General features: G+C 47.5%; 1 protein-coding gene across 1 annotated transcript in view; it reads right to left on the reverse strand.

The window, feature by feature from the left end:
• The window catches only part of LOC146812454 (piezo-type mechanosensitive ion channel component 2-like), a 711007-nt gene that overhangs the window by 57942 nt on the left and 635289 nt on the right, over positions 1-17776 (reverse strand). The window contains exon 45 of the mRNA XM_085619448.1: positions 4029-4187. Coding sequence (XP_085475574.1) covers positions 4029-4187 — 159 coding nt within the window. The remainder of the gene's footprint in view (positions 1-4028; positions 4188-17776) is intronic.

Raw genomic sequence — 17776 nt, forward strand, 5'->3', positions numbered from 1 at the left:
TTTGCCCTGGTGGAATGGGTTTGTAGTCCTTCAGGATGCTGCTTCTTTGCCAATGCGTAGCAGATTTGAATGCATAACATGATCAAGAACGAGATGGTACGCTTCTGCATAGCCTTTCCTTTTTTCGCTCCAGCGAACCCCACAAATAGCTGACCGTCCATTTGGTAGTCTTTTTTATAATCGATGTAGAAGCTGAGCCCTCTTTTTGGTTCCAAGCAATGGATTCACTCCTCCTCCTTAGAGGTGTGAGGCGGAGCATAGAATGCCGGCAGAGTAGTGACTTGACCGACGTGGAACGGCATCAAAACTTTCAGCAGAAAGGATTCCCTAATTCACAGAGCCAGTATTTTGGGGGAAAAGGTGAGATACGGTGGATGAACACATAGAGCTTAAAGCTCACTCACATGTCATGCGAACGTGATGGAAAAAAGGAACATGGTATCCATTGTAAGGAGCCAAAGGGAACAGCTGTGAAGCGGCTCAAATGGAGTACACATCAAAAAAGTGGAAAAAGATACTGCAGCCCTCTTAAAAACAGTAGTAATATAAGTAGGAAGGCTGAAAAGGCCAAAATACATCCTTTAACAGTGCCCAAAGCAAGGTATTGACAGGCAAGAGACAAAACAAACAAAAGAACTTTGGATAACTTGGCTTGGAGGGACTTAATCTGGCGGGTGCCACACCAAACCACAAACTTAGCCCAACAACAGGTGTATCATTTTTGTTGAGAGTCACCTGGCTGCCATGATGATATAAACCTTCTCCGGGGTAAAATCGAAGGTGTTCACTGTTGCCACTCAATCTCCAGGCATGTAGGTGGAGATTGTGAAGGCCCAGATTGAGACTCCTGCCGTTTTGCTACAACAGCCGGTTCTCCGGACGGTCAGCGTGATCGAAGGATACATTCTCAAGCGCAGGAGTTCTGAATACTATACTTTCCATGCCCAATCAGAAGCCACTAGGATGACTCCCCCTGAGGTGAATCACATCTCTGAGTAAGAGATGTATTGGACACTTCAGTGCACAGAAGTTTTGACATTGCACATTCTTGGTAGTGGCGAACAGATCGAGCCAAGGTATCCCCATTTGCAAAAGTGATCTTGTGCCACCTCTGGGTGTAGCTGCTTCTCGTTATCCACTAGGTGCCGATTGCCTGAGCTTGTTCTGCCTCCATTCAACAAACCTGTAAGGTGGTTTACCACCAGGAAACGTTTGTGGCTGTCCAGCCACTTCCAGAGACTTAAGGCTTCCTGGCACAGGGTCCATGACTCCACCTGCCCTGTTTGTTGCCGTACCACATGGTGGTGGTGTTGTCCATGAGCACCTGTACCAGCCTCCCCTTGATGTTTCAGAAAGTTGATGTGGAACCGAGACTCCACTGGAACCAGAGGCCTCTGATCCCCACCTCTCCCAGATGTCCTCCTCAACCAGGAAGGGAAAGGGGTATGCCACAGACTTAATCACGGTCCAGTAACCACCACTGCAGATATTTTGCAGTCTCATCTGAAATCTGGACAGCCTCTTTGGCCAAAACGGTTTGCTCTTTCTGCCACTAAATGGAGAGGTGGTCCTCCGTCAGTCAGTGGGTGGACGTTGGAAGGTGAGGAGGAAAGGAAGGGTAATGCATTACCTTTGCGGAACATCTGCAAACACACCTGTCCAATGTGATGGCTTGTTAACCCGGATAGAATCTGCGGATTCTGCCTCCCATCAGGTGGCTGTGACCCTGTAAGGGTACACTAAAGAAGGTTGGCAGGTGGGGCTGGGGGTGGGGCTGGGTATGGGCATTGGACTGAGCAGCCCTCTGGCCTTGGCTGCGGGGGTGATGGCCACCATGGCCCGTCCCACAAAACTGCTGGATCGCCTGCTGGGATTGGACCGGCTGGTCGTAAGTGATGCCTTGTTCAAAGCCATGAAAGGAGGGCTGTAACTGTTACTGGTGAGCCTAGGTAGGAAGGCCCAGAGAGCAAGAAGTAGCCCTACTCTCCTTGAAATGCTCAAGGGCAGAATCTGCCTTGTCCCTGATCAGGCATGTCCCATAGTATGGCATGTCCATCAATCAGGACAGGACTTTGCCTGAGAACCCAGTTGATCGTAGCTGCCATGCATGGCAACGAATGGCAACACTGGTGCCTATAGCTAACTCAACAGAGTTGGAGGTGTCAAAGCCACAATGAATTGTGTACTTGGCCCCATCATGACCATCCTGAATTGCCTGCGTAAGAACAGGGCAAAGGTCTGATGGAACACTGGGAAGGACTTGTGACTTTGAGTCCCAAAGGACATGAATGTAATGCCCTAACAAATAGGAGGTGCTGAAGGAGCGCAGAGTCAAACTGGCCAAGGAGAGGAGGCATTTACCAAAGTTCTCCACCCTCTTAGATTTCCTGTCAGGGGTAGTGGTAGCAAAATTGTTGGTCCAGCTAGTGGAAGTGTGTACCACAAGGCTCTCTTGGACAGGGTACTGTGACCAAAAGCCTAGATCTCCTGAAGCTTAGCGATGGCACCTGGTATTTTGGCAGTTCACTAGAGGGCCAGTACAAGGCTTTACCCAAGCCCCTAGGAGGGTATCTGTCAAGGCCTATTTGAAAGGAAGAAGTTGCGCAGAGGCAGACTGGCCAGGCTGTAGACCTTCTGATAGGACGTTCCTTTTTACCACCATAGTGGGGCGGTGGAGGTCTAGGATTTCAGCCAGCGTGGACATGACAATAGCATACAAGGCAGATTCTTCCATGGCTGGGTCTGGAGGAGAGAAAAGGGCTGTTTCTGGGAAGGTATCCAGCCCACTAGCCTCCTGTAACTTCACATATCAATTATCATTGGCATAGGGCTGAGTGCACTCATCACCCTGGTTATAGTTATTATCAGAGTTAGTCTGAAAAAGGGCATGTAAGGTATGTTATCTGCCTTGTGGTAAAGCGAGTACCGAAACCTCAGTCGGATTTGGTTATGACGCTGGTCAAATTGGGACCGGAGTCGAGTGGGTGACAGAGAGGACATTCAGGGCCACCTCCTCGGGCAACCAGGTCAGTATCAATGTTGCCGTGCCCAGGCCTGGCGTGGGTATAGTCACCAGGGGCAGCGTCCACATAGAGGACGTGGGCAGAGCTGGCTCAGAAGCTCTAGCTGGTGCCCATGGCGAACACACCGGTTGTAATCTAGGTTGAAGGCCTCTCGGCCCTGTGGAGCCCGAAGGCGCACCAGAGGAATTCGGTAGGGATCCAAGGAGCCAGGGCACAGCTGTGCAGAACTCTTCAAATTAGTGTGGAGTGGCTGAATGCCCCAGAAGCTCAAGTTTTTGTGGAACTAGCTGCACAATCAGCTCCAAAGCCGTTCACTCGCTTCATCAGGAGAGTGTGAAGCAACGGAACTCCACTTTGACTTCTTGTTTGAACATGCCGTAGGCCAACCTCTAGAATGACTGTCGATTTCGAGAACAGGAGCAGGACCAGGAAGGACCTTGGACTTGGGACTTGGAGTTGTTCCAATGCAGCATCTTCTTGAGCTAGGCAACGTAAAGTTTCATCTTGCATTCCCTGATAGCCTTTGGGTTCTTCAACGCGCAGTCTCTGCTGGTCTTGGAGTCGTGACTCCACCTCAGGTATTCCTGGTGAGCGTCTGTCGCAGACATCTGTTTGTGACGGTCCCTTTAGAGCTTAAAAACTGTTGTCCTAGGGTGTGATATCCCTTGCACATTGGAAAAGCTGTATTTGTGAGAGAACACCCGAGGTAAGTAGTCTCAGAGAGACAAGAGAAGCTTCGGATTTGCATCTGGTGACACGGAGAGAAAGGAACTCGCCTCAGTGCACGAGAGTGGTGCCTATACAGGCCCTGCACATCATTTCCAGAGTGGAACGCTGTCAGTGCTGAATCACAAGGCACCATCTTCTGGCACGCAAGGATACTATGGAAAAAATTCCTGACGCTTGGGGAATATTCAAAAGGTGATGAATCTGTGTCTAGAAGTCACTATCAGAAGGTTGATTTCCCTAGACTCTTTGCATGTCTCTGTGGCAAGATTAACTCACCCTTGGAATAAGAATAGGTTGATGCAGTTGTAGCTCTTAGTCAGGAAGTTGCCCAGCACTCGGTTGGGGTAGCCACACTTGATCTGGTAAGCCGAAAGTCCAAAATAAAGACACTTGACAAAATACCACAGCTGGGCAACAGAGTTGGTGTTGAACCTCCTGAAGGTAAATAAGATAGAGTCTTTCTCAGCACCCATCATAAGTCATAGGATATTACATTTCATTTTACAACTACATTTTTCCCAGTAGTACTTATCTGGAATCTCATTTACAAATTATTATAATTAGTGTGGTATCTCCCCCTCCAAAAGTATAAAAAATAAAAATAAAGAAAAAATGTGCATAACAGCAATAATATATTAGCGTTAGAAAAGTACATCCAAAAATATCAGTATCTTCTTAGTAGTCTGTAAGAATTCACCGTGATTGCCCACAGCGTGGTTGAGGCCAGTACATTGGGTGATAGGTATTTCCATTAACGTACTTTTGTGCGTTCCTCATTTAAGATAATATAAACACGGACAATGTATTGTGGTATTTTTTTATCAATTGTTTTTGTAATAAAATCAATGGCTTCATCATTTTTGGCTTTGCAATAAAAGCCTAAATTTGTTGGGATGATGCCTATGACATAATATGGAGGCACATATAATGAATTATTAATGCTAAAATGGTATGACAAAGGCCCGATGATTACTAAAAATACATTTAGAATGAGACATCTGTTCCTTCCCATTCACCACAAAAGGCTAGCACAGCACAAGCCTACTTCTCAGTGCATTGATTCAACTTATTTTTACCTGTGGTATTTTGCCCTAGGTCACTTGAGTATGGCTCTTCTCAGGACTGGCTTAACAACACTGCTGTTGACAGACCTACTGTTACCAATTCTTTTAAATATACATAGAGTGCGCTTTTGCTCCATCCAGAGGAGTATTTCTTTCTCACCTCATGTTGGCTGTTTTCTGTATCTCTGGTGTATCTCATTATCTCCTATGAAGATCTTACATTTCAGTGTACAAGGGGCACTTTTGCCATCCCTAAAATACTCATTAAATTTGTTATATCTTAGATACACTGCATACAAAAAGCAAATATTTCTGTTTTTGTTTTTACACCATAGCAACCATTTTTAAATATTTTAAATAGAACTCAATCGGAAAGACAGAACTATTGACTTTGCCAAGGCATGTTTTCCCTTCCATTCTACAATTCATACCTGCACACAAATTTAGCATAACATGCACCACAAACAGGTTACTTTGACCTTTCATCCTGAAAAATGATGGTAACCTAGTCCTTCCGACTGTGTTACTAGCACCACTACTGACTAATCAACCTTTAGGCACTGATACGTTCAGTCAATATTTTACTCCTCTTTACTCTTCAGATGGCCACCTGATAAGGTTTTCAGACATTTTTTAATTTTTTTATTTTTCAAAACCTTTATTAAACTAAGTTGCACAGCAAGGTTACAAGATTGCACCGTATCAAGACATTATATACAGGACAACAGTATATTGCAGCAGAGGTTCCCTCAGACACGTAGCACATGAAATCGATACAGAGAAGAGATGTCGTGGTAGCACTAGGGTAGTAAAATGAGCCATGGGAAGAGGCACAGCGAGTGGGGAGAGAGGCTAATGGAGCAGAAGGGAAAGTGAGCGGGAAGCAAGCTAATCAATGACCATCGCCGGCGGGGAGCAGGGGGAGGTCGCAGGGCGCTGAGAGTTATGACTTAAGAGGTAAGACACAAATGGACCCCCTATGGAAATTGGGCGGGATTTGGCTGGCATTAGGTCACAGAATTCAGACAGCCTTGGGTACAGGCCTGCGACCCCAGCATATGGAGACCCTACGCCGCGCAAGGACAAGAAGCATCGCAGTCAAGTGGCGTGTGGCATCTGGGCAAAATTTAACGAAGACTAAGAGGCAGAGCAGGGGGTCAGGCTGGACCAGCGACGAGGTGATCTTAGAGATAGTGACACAGACCTCGCGCCAGTATGAGGAGATCTGGGGGCACAGCCAGGCGAGGTGGGAGAAGACTGCCGCAGGAGCAGAGCAGCACAGACATCTATCATTGGGGATAAGTCCCATCTTGTGCAACTGAGCAGGAGTCCGGTAAAGCCTATGTAAATACTTAAAATGAATAAGGCATAGGTGGTAGTTTGGGGATAGGCGTTTGATCTGATTGCAGCAATAGAGCCAGTCTACTTGAGAGATTTTGACACCCAGGTCCTCACCCCACGCGCGCCTGGTCAGTAGAGATGGGAGATGCTGCCAGTGTAAGGTGTAAATTTTAGTGACTAGTTTCCGGGGGGAGGAGGACGTGTAAAGGAAGTCAAGAGTGGCCATCGAGGAAGGAGGCTGTGGGAATGAGGGGTGAAGCTCCTTGCAGATAGCCCTGAGTTGATAGTAGAGCAGAGTGTCCATGGGGCCGGAGTCGTCAGCGAGTGAGAAGAATATGTCCCCAGGGTAGAGGTCTGACACTGTGGAAAACCCTAAGCGGGTTGCATGTTTAACCATCCCGGAAGACAGAAGGGGGGAAAAGCTGGATGATGAACAATAGGCATGGCATTCGCAGAGAGCATATCAGAGCCGGAGAATTTGCGGAGCCCGTCCCAGGCCTGCGCAGGGTTTCCACCATGTCGATCTCGGTACGTGGGAGTTTCACCGGGGCGAACAAGGCAGTCGTGAGCGGCCATGAGGCAGCAAGGTCGGCCTTCACTGAGACATGCGGCTGAAAAGGAGTGGGGTGGAGCCAAAAATGGAGAAAACTGGCCTGAGCGCTAAGGGCATAAAGTTTAAAATCGGGGGAACCAAGTCCGCCACGTGACATTGGGAGGGTAAGGATATTATATGCAATTCTGGGCTATTGACCGGCCCAGACCAGAGTAATACGCAATGAGCGGACTTTGCGAAAAAAGTGGGCAGTGAGGGGAATAGGAATATTGACGAATAAATATAAAAACTTTGGGAGCACCACCATCTTGGCGATGGCTATGCAGCCGGCCAGAGTCAGAGGCAGCCGGTGCCAGAGGGGAATCTTGGACTCAAACCAGTCCACGGCCTAGCCAAAGTTAGCTCTCCAAAGGTTGTCCACGTCCCTGCTCAGCCAGATGCCTAAATATCTTGTGGGACCTGACGCCCACACAAAGGGGTAGTCCAGAATGAAGGGCACCGTGGCATCAGTGAGGGGAAAGAGCATGGATTTATTCCAGTTAACCTGGATGCCAGAGTAGCCCCCAAACCGGATCACCTCACGAACCAGTAGGCTGAGGTTCTCCTGAGGATTGCGCACATAGAGAGTAACGTCGTCCGCATACATGGAGACGACAAGAGCGTGAGCCGCAAAACCGAGGCCTCTCTGAGTGTGGTGCTGTCGAAGTCTAGCAGCAAGGGGTTCCATTGCGATGGCAACGAGCATGGGTGACAGTGGGAACCCCTGCCTGGTACCTCTCTCAATAGAGACAGGCTCAGATATTTGACCGTTAACCAGGAGGCGGGCAGTGGGGAGGGTGTAGAGAAGTAGTACTTTACGTATGAAAACCGGGCTGAAGCCCAAGCGAGGGAGGAGATAGAAGAGAAAGGGCCACTCTAGAGTATCGAAGGCTTTGATGGCGTCAAGCAGGGCAGCCACTGCCGGGAGCGCTGGGTTAATTTGATGAAGGACGGAGAATATAGTCCGGAGATTATGGGAGGTCGCGCGGCCGGGAATGAATCCGGACTGGTCCGGGCGAGCAATGAGCGGCATGAGAGAAAGAAGGCGGGAGGCGAGGAGTTTGGCAAAGATTTTGTTGTCCGTATTAATTAGTGAGAGGGGACGATATGAGTCTCGGAGCCCTGGTGGTTTGTCCAGCTTTAGAAGTAGAGTGAGTAGTGCCTCTCAGAGCGAGGGGGGAAACTGACCGTTCTCATAAGATTCGTTGTCCATGGCAGCTAAGTGCGGGACCAAAAGGGGCACGAAGGTCTTATAAAAGTATACTGGCAGGCCGTCCGAGCCCGCAGCAAGGATTTCATCTTTGTAGAAGGGCTCATCAAGAAATACCCGGTGAGGGTTGCCAAGCCAAAGAAGCTGAAGGGTATCAAAATATTGATCGGGAACCTCATGCGGGGGTGCAGTCCCGGCTGTGTAAAGCTGTGCGTAAAATGCAGTGAATCGCGCTTTGATTTCCTATGGGGAGGTGGTCCTGTCTTGGCCTCCATCCTGGAGGGCGGTTATGTAGGCCGCAGCGTGTGGCGGGTGGAGGAGGTTGGCAAGGGTCTTTCCAGGGCGGTCGCCCTCACCAAACTGGCGCGCCCGCACCTCCCTGCCAGGAAACGAGAGCTCTCTGTTGGCCTCAGCGTATCAGGGTTAGGGTCCCAGGAGTGGGATGAGTCCAGAGCCTTAATCTCCATTTCTTATTTATCGAGAGTACCGTGAATAGAGCGTAGGACACCGGACTGCTTGGAAATACATTTTCCACGGAAAACGGCCTTGAATCCCTCCCAAAGCGTGGACGGGGAGTCAACAGTGCCTTCGTTAAGCTCAAAATGATTCGTGATCGCGGTATGTATCTCGTCGCAGAAGACCGAGTCGCGTAGCGCATTAGGGGGAAGCCGCCAAGAGAACGCGCGGCATGGGGAGTGAGGGAGGCGCAGACAGAGGCGGACAGGAGCGTGATCTGAAAGGGTGCGCGCCATGTGCTCAACAGAGGTGAGCCAAGCAAGGGCGTCCGCAGTGGTAATCCAGAGGTCCAAGCGAGACCAACAGCCGCAGGAGCCAGTTACGCAAGTGCCCTCGCGTACCTCGGGGCGAGTGTGTATCAGTGAGAATGGAGCTCTATAGTGAAGCTGCGCTCGGGTGGGGAGCGTGAGGACCGGAGCGATCTAGCGAGGTGGGCAGCGTTACATTAAAGTTCCCCCCCAGAGGAGCGCAGCGGGCCCAGAGATGAGATATGGTACCAAACTTGCGCAAAAAAGTCCGGGTCGTCATTATTGGGACCATATAGCGCCACCAATGTCAATGGTTGGGCCTGAAGGGTACCGTGAAGGAACACAAAGCGCCCCCCTGGGGTCGATGACTACCTGGTAAGTCTGCCACGGAAGCCCTCTGTGCAGCAGGATAGACACCCCCGAGAGTAGTTAGAGTAGAAGGAGGAGTGTATTTCGCCCCAATGCCTGGAAAGGAGTCCGGAGGAGGTCGCGGTTAGCAGGTGGGTCTCTTGTAAAAAACAAATGTCTACCCTATGCCGGGTGAGGTGGGCGTGGACCAGGCGTGCCTTGCAGTGGTCGTTAAGACCGTGGACGTTCCAAGTCCAAAGAGTGGTGTTTGTCATGGTGCCTTGGCAAGGAAGTTAATGTCGAGGGAGGCTGAAATTGGGGGTGAAACCTTATGCAATCGGATGGAGAGATGCCATAAGGAGCATAGCAAGAAGCACTGTGCAATAACATTGGAAGTGCAGTAAATCAACAAAGTCAAACTCGCAACAAAAGCCTCATAAGGAGGCGACAGTCCCAATAACACAGAACCCCCAGTAAGGCAAATGGCCACAGATGTGCAATGAGGACACAATGTAGTGAAAGAGAGGAGTGCAATAGAACGACGTATACGTTGACATGACGTGTCATGAAGGGACCAAAAAGAAAAGCATACATCAGAACAAACAATAAGGCCTTAGAGGGAGGCGACAAACCCCGAGAATCCCCCTCCCCACCACCCACACCAACTCCCCAATCAGGCTGAGATACCACCCAAACCCACCCCGTGGAGCCACAACTGGGAAGGGGAAAGTCTATGTCTAAGGAGGGAATTATCCCATGGAGGCATGGCGTAGCTCAACATACAGCCCTGGCAAATAGGCAGGGAGGCCAAGCCATGAGCAGTGACAGACAACAGAAAAAATTACACCAGGGAATCAGGGGCACCGAGTCCAAAGCATAATTATGGTGTGGAGTGCCCTGCGGGGGAAGAAATACAAAGTGGGCCAAATCGAAACAGGTAACTGAGCAACATGAAGTACAGCCAGCGATAAAGTCAAGAGTCACTGCAGTTCAGTCATTTTCGCTTAAGTTGCCGTCGGCGGTGGCTTGAGAGTTAGCAGAAGAAGATCAATGTGACCTGTCCAGTTTTTTCGCGAAGGCCAAAGCGTCCTTGGGATCTGGGAAGACGAGTATCTTGGAGCCTTGCCTGATTCGCAGTTTAGCAGGATATGCCAAGGAATAAGAGACTTCATGCTTTTGAAGGATCCGTTTCGCCGGGAGGAACTCACGGCGAGCAGCCTGCACTGCTATAGTGTAGTCGGGGTAGAAGGACAAGGAGTTGCCCTGATGATGAATCTCGCCTCTCTCCCTGGCCGCTTGAAGAATGGTGTTGCGGTGTAGTGAATCAGCCACTTTTGTGGTCTGACACCCTATGATGACCCTCAACCACCACCATTCTGTACTGACTTAAGTGTGTTATGTTACCTTAGCCTTAATGTAGGATGGGTTTGCATATGCCTGCTTTTCTTCTGTCTTTTAGTGGAATAGTCTTTCCAAGAATAGAAGGTATGGGATGTTGAGGTGCAGTGCTGTGGGTGGTGGTGCACATATGTGCTCAATGTTGTATACTGAGGGATTAAGTGTATAATGTTATTTGGGTTAGGTGAATTATGACTTTGACCTATTGGCTTTGACGTGGTCTAATGTCATTCTGCCTTCTGACTTTACCTTGCTTCAAACTTTTCTGTGTGCACAGTGGTGCTTGTAAGTTGTGTGGATGAGAATTATAGGTGCTCCTTGCTTTTTTGATTCCATCTTGCTTTGGGCCTTTGTGTGCATGGCTTAACTAACTCTGAAGCCATTTTCTGTGAAGAAGAGGGCATGTTTTGCTTTCCTGCTGTTTTTCGCATTATACTGACTAGAGAGAACTGGTTCTTATCAGAGGAATGTACATGGTTTGACTTTTAGTCATAACAGGGGCCTGATCAACCCTTGGTCTGACCTTGAAGCAGGCTGGTACTGGCTCTCATGAGAACTAGGGGGCGTGGCTTGCTAGAAGCTTCGCTGTGTTTTGAATGTGTATTAAAAAGGGGAGTCTACACTGGCTTGGTGGAAGTTCATCCGTGGAGCAGACGTGCTGTCACGGAAGAGTAGAGGCTGGTGTCACCTCTGACCTTCACTCGGTTCAAGCAATGGACTCCCCTTGAGCAAAGCGGGGTGAAGTGATGGAGCATTAGGTGAGGTGTCTCTGCTACTAACTGTCTCTTGATTCTTTACTGCCTTTCCTTCTGATTTCTGATTCTTATATCCATACATATATATATATTTCTACAGATATATATTTGCCTTGATTGTATGTTCAATCATATTATTGATATGTTAGAGTCTGCTATGTTAGGTGCATTTGGCTTACTGTGTGGTGCTATTTACTAATAAATACATCCCAGATATACCAATTCGTCTTTTCCTTGTAGCAGGAGGTGTGGACTCTTCTTGGCCAAGTATTCTGTTGTAGAAGGATGGGTGAATTTCCTTCTAGCAGGTAATTGTGTTATAGGAAGTTGGCGCTACTCCTCACAAGTGATGCGCAAATTATTGTTTTCTTGCCTTGCCTTTGGGGAGTGTTGAAAGTTTGCCCACCTTAAGAAGTGCTGTGTATATGTTATATTCCATAAGTTTGGAACTGATATTCTCTCTCTCGCCCTGGGAAAGTGACGGTACATTCCTTGGTCCAGGGGAGATCTAAGGTTTGTCATTACATTTTTGGCGTAGTCGGCAGGATCTGAACGTTGATTTTAAAAGGGGAAGAAATATGTTTTTTTTTGTTTTTTAGAAATTGAAAGCAGACTCTTAGATATCAATTGATTTATTTGCATGGGGTAGCCCATATGATGTGCTGGCTCGTGAAGTGAGCTAATTGTGCTGAGTTAGAATTGGTGTGTGTGTGTGTCTAAGTGTGTTTTGTAAAAAGTGCTTATAAATAGCTTGCTACGTTAGGCAGAAAGGGCTGGATCCCTTTCAAGTGTTTGCTAAGGAATGCATCTCAAATGTTTTCAGTTGCAAAGTGAATGTAAAATGTCAGAGCATAACTCTGAAGCGTGGGACTCCTTCGACTTTAAAGACCCCGGAGTTGCAATGAAGGGTGTTAATCAGCAGGAGATTAATGACATTTTAGACAGAGACAGCGGTGTTATTTTAAATGTGTTGGTTAATATGCATCAAACATGTGGGCATTTGCAAAAAGAACGTAGTGAGTTGAAAACAGAGCTAGTTGATGCCCAGTTTGAAAATATATCTTTGAAGACAGAATTAAACGTGTACCAGGCTGTGAAGCTGTTTACTATGACCAGCCAGAATGATTCTTCTGAGGAGCTTTCTCAGCCAGAAAGGAATGTGCATGAAAGTAAAGAGACTAATGTTTTAGGCTTAACGATCACCGGTTGCGGACATAAATTAGACATTACAGTGAATGATACATTTTGCTTCGAAAGAGAAATGCAACAATATGATTTTGGATGTGAACAGCAGATTGTGTACAATGGTTACAGGAAAGTGCAGGGAAATGAAAGGTTACTTTTAAATTCAGATGCTGGACAAATGTTGTGCTTTTGCGCACCAACAGATACTGGACAGAACAGAGTTAGAGAAAATGTGGTTTGCCTATGGGAGATTGCAATGGTTATTAAGTGGCATGTACAGACAGAAAAACAGTTTGCACAGGATTTGATAGAAAGTCCTGAAGTGGAGTTTGAAACACAAGATTTCCCAGTGAAGGTGCCCTATGTTATAAAGGAAATTAATTTGAAACAGTACAGAATGCCAGATGGGCGTGAAGGGATCAGTGAGATCATTCAGGGCTTGACAGATTGAGGTGGTGACCCTAATTGTGTAACATGTGTGCAAATATATACCTTCTTTGACTGATGCTGTCCCAGATATTGTTACAGAAGTAGCATGGGACTTGATATGTGACTTTTGATATTGCCAATGCTTTTTTCTTTTTGATATGTCAAGAGCAGTTTAGTTCTTTTTTTTTCATGAGGCGATAGACTAATGTCAGTTAAGAATTTGCTAGAATTAGTTGGACAGAATGGGAGAGCATTTTCAGATTAAAGAATGTGAAGTTTTGCTGGAGTTAAGGAGTGGTTAAAGCTGTTTTTCCTTTCAGACATGTAAAGAGTTGTTCTGGGAGTGGGTCATTTGAAAGCGTCTTTCAGATTGATGTTTGGGAGACTTGCAATGAGATCATCCAGCAACGCTGAGAAGAGTTCAGGCTTTCTGTGAAGTCCGAGGAGGAATTCCTACGGGAGGGGTCATTCGAGCTCCTCTCCCCGGTAGGCAGGGACAGCTTCATGGAGATAGATGTCTGGGAGGCTTGCAAAGGTGCAGGTTCTCCCCCCCCCCCCCATGAGGAGAGTCGCAGATAGTCGAAGAAAGTTGGCAGGAGTGCAGATCACTCTGACCTTGAAGGAGATGAGGTGTGAGCTAGAGACAGCCGGAGAAGTCTCTGCTTGTTATGTTTGGCAAGGGGCCATTTAGTGTCCGCAGAGATTTGTGAAGGGGGGCAGCACCTGTGAGGGGTGCAGTGAGAGAAGTGAGAGAAGGAGACTGCCCCGGCCCTTCTTGCTGTGTATAGAAAAAGAGGGATTTTACCAAGAATTCACAGGCTAAAGCATTGGTAGTATTCTTAGACAATTCCCCAGAGCTGGAGGAGACCTATGTAGACAGAAATTAAAATATTGTATTTTTAGAAATGCAAGACGGAAGAAGTGTACTTTTGAAAAATGTTTTTTGCAAGAAGAGTGATGCTTGTTTCTTTTTCAGATTCGCCCAGTTCTCCGCGTGTGAGTGGGACTCCCTTCTCCCGTGTGAGTGAGTCCCTCCCTCTCCCCCTCCCCCCTTCTCTTCCCTCCCCTTCCCCCCCCCCCAAGCCTGGAGTGATCGCCAGACCGGACGGTGGCGGCTGATGCCTGTGGCTATCCAGACTGGATGGGGTCCTCCCTTGTCAAGGAGATACAGCTGCTGATATATACCAGAGAGCATGATGGACTGCTTCTTTCCAAGCAAAAAGGGATCAGCAAAGTGTGGAACTGTTTCCTTCACGTGAGGCCAACTTTACATGCATGGAGGCTGTGTGTCTTTCACACAGGGTGACTCCTTATATAAAAGTGAAGAAGAGGGAACTACAGGATGTGCTTTGCCAGAACTGTTTTATCAACGTGAAGTTCAGATGCTATGGGAGACGGCTGTGTGTTTTTTCACACAGAAGGACTGTTTTTGTTTTTCGGGATGGAGACCAATAGAGACGCTTTGCAGTGATCAGAGTAGATATTTTCTGAGTTAGTGAACAGTAATAACCTGTAGCTTTTGCTACAATATATGAGTTTGGCAGTAGAGCTGCCAGTTTAACCATTAGAGGCATTAGGAGCATTCAAAAGCTTGATTTATTTATTTTGCGTATTCATTTAACCCCTTGTGTGCCACGCCCTTTCCCCGCCCTGTGCCGGCCGTTGTATTAGCGGGCGGGGTTCATGACGAGCTGGACTCGTCATGGGCACAGCGCCACCGCGGCCCATGACGAGTCCAGCTCGTCATGGGCACACAAGGGTTTAAACATGTATCCAGATATCTATGAGCTATTTCTAGATGCACCTGAGTTATTGCTTTTACATGTATTTAGAGAATGCAGACTTTATTTGCTCTAAAGTGATTATCATATACTTTTGATGAGTTTTTCAGTTTTGCAATGGAGCATTTCGATCATAGTTGCTTTTTTAGTCATGATTTGTTTTGACTTATGTATTTTTGTGTAGCCACTTCAACACATGAGTTGCTGTTTCAACGTGTGCTTTTTAGTAGTTGTGACTTTTAATTTAGACATGTGGTTTTAAATGGCTTTGCTTTCAATAGAGATATGCAGTGCTTCAATTATAGTTTTGTTTTTCAGTTATGATATGCAGTTGCTATTTGCTTTGCAACGATTTCATTTTTGCAGTGAAGAGATGAAGTGCTTCATTAGATTTTGTTTTTGATATATGTGAATGGTGATGATCAAGGGTCATGGGGTGCAATGTAGTGAATCAGCCACTTTTGTGGTCTGACACCCTATGATGACCCTCAACCACCACCATTCTGTACTGACTTAAGTGTGTTATGTTACCTTAGCCTTAATGTAGGATGGGTTTGCATATGCCTGCTTTTCTTCTGTCTTTTAGTGGAATAGTCTTTCCAAGAATAGAAGGTATGGGATGTTGAGGTGCAGTGCTGTGGGTGGTGGTGCACACATGTGCTCAATGTTGTATACTGAGGGATTAAGTGTATAATGTTATTTGAGTTAGGTGAATTATGACTTTGACCTATTGGCTTTGACGTGGTCTAATGTCATTCTGCCTTCTGACTTTACCTTGCTTTAAACTTTTCCTTGTGCACAGTGGTGCTTGTAAGTTGTGTGGATGAGAATTATAGGTGCTCCTTGCTTTTTTGATTCCATCTTGCTTTGGGCCTTTGTGTGCATGGCTTAACTAACTCTGAAGCCATTTTCTGTGAAGAAGAGGGCATGTTTTGCTTTCCTGCTGTTTTTCGCATTTTACTGACTAGAGAGAACTGGTTCTTATCAGAGGAATGTACATGGTTTGACTTTTAGTCATAACAGGGGCCTGATCAACCCTTGGTCTGACCTTGAAGCAGGCTGGTACTGGCTCTCATGAGAACTAGGGGGCGTGGCTTGCTAGAAGCTTCGCTGTGTTTTGAATGTGTATTAAAAAGGGGTGTCTACACTGGCTTGGTGGAAGTTCATCCGTGGAGCAGACGTGCTGTCACGGAAGAGTAGAGGCTGGTGTCACCTCTGACCTTCACCCGGTTCAAGCAATGGACTCCCCTTGAGCAAAGCGGGGTGAAGTGATGGAGCATTAGGTGAGGTGTCTCTGCTACTAACTGTCTCTTGATTCTTTACTGCCTTTCCTTCTGATTTCTGATTCTTATATCCATACATATATATATATTTCTACAGATATATATTTGCCTTGATTGTATGTTCAATCATATTATTGATATGTTAGAGTCTGCTATGTTAGGTGCATTTGGCTTACTGTGTGGTGCTATTTACTGATAAATACATCCCAGATATACCAATTCGTCTTTTCCTTGTAGCAGGAGGTGTGGACTCTTCTTGGCCAAGTATTCTGTTGTAGAAGGATGGGTGAATTCCCTTCTAGCAGGTAATTGTGTTATAGGAAGTTGGCGCTACTCCTCACAAGTGATGCGCAAATTATTGTTTTCTTGCCTTGCCTTTGGGGGAGTGTTGAAAGTTTGCCCACCTTAGGAAGTGCTGTGTATATGTTATATTCCATAAGTTTGGAACTGATATTCTCTCTCTCGCCGTGGGAAAGTGACGGTACATTCCTTGGTCCAGGGGAGATCTAAGGTTTGTCATTACAAGCGGTCCCTGAAGTTCAGGATTTTGGCAACGATTGGGCAAGCCGGCAGGCCAGGGCCAGGGCGAGGACTGAGGGAGCGATGGGCCTGCTCGACGATGAAGACTGAGGATAGGACATCACCAAAATGTTTGTGAATGAGCTGTTCCACAAAGTCCTCAATTTTTTAGATATTGGAGGATTCGGGCATACCTGTGATGCGGAGGTTGCTCCTGCGGGAGCGCGCCTCCAAATCCTCGTTTTGTTTCATATCAGCTCAAGTATCTTATCTATCTGAAGTAGCTTTTGGCAATCCTGAGGGGAGGCGTCTTCAGCATCAGAGACCCTCATTTCCACATGCAGCAGGCGAGCGTAGGACACCGGACTACTTGGAAATACATTCTCCACGGAAAACGGCCTTGAATCCCTCCCAAAGCGTGGAGGGGGAGTCAACAGTGCCTTCATTAAGCTCAAAATGATTCGTGATCGCGGTATGTATCTCGTCGCAGAAGACCGAGTCGCGTAGCGCATTAGGGGGAGACCGCCAAGAGAACGAGCGGCATGGGGAGTGAGGGAGGCACAGACAGAGGCGGACAGGAGCGTGATCTGAAAGGGTGCGCGCCATGTGCTCAACAGAGGTGAGCCAAGCAAGGGCGTCCGCAGTGGTAATCCAGAGGTCCAAGCGAGACCAACAGCCGTGGGAGCCAGTTACGCAAGTGCCCTCGCATACCTCGGGGCGAGTGTATATCAGTGAGAATGGAGCTCTATAGTGAAGCTGCGCTCGGGTGGGGAGCGTGAGGACGGGAGCAATCTAGCGAGGTGGGCAGTGTTACATTAAAGTTCCCCCCCAGAGGAGCGCAGCGGGGCCCAGAGATGAGATATGGTGCCAAACTTGCGCAAAGAAGTCCGGGTCGTCATTATTGGGACCATATAGCGCCACCAATGTCAATGGTTGGGCCTGAAGGGTACCGTGAAGGAACACAAAGCGCCCCCCTGGGGTCGATGCCTACCTGGTAAGTCTGCCACTGAAGCCCTCTGTGCAGCAGGATAGACACCCCCAAGAGTAGTTAGAGTAGAAGGAGGAGTGTATTTCGCCCCAATGCCTGGAAAGGAGTCTGGAGGAGGTCGCGGGTAGCAGGTGGGTCTCTTGTAAAAAAAAAAATGTCTACCCTATGCCGGGTGAGATGGGCGTGGACCAGGCATGCCTTGCAGTGGACGTTCCAAGTCCAAAGAGTGGTGTTTGTCATGGTGCCTTGGCAAGGAAGTTAATGTCGAGGGAGGCTGAAATTGGGGGTGAAACCTTATGCAATCGGATGGAGAGATGCCATAAGGAGCATAGCAAGAAGCACTGTGCAATAACATTGGAAGTGCAGT

This window comes from Triturus cristatus, chromosome 7, assembly GCF_964204655.1.
Source record: "Triturus cristatus chromosome 7, aTriCri1.1, whole genome shotgun sequence".
NCBI lineage: Eukaryota > Metazoa > Chordata > Amphibia > Caudata > Salamandridae > Triturus > Triturus cristatus.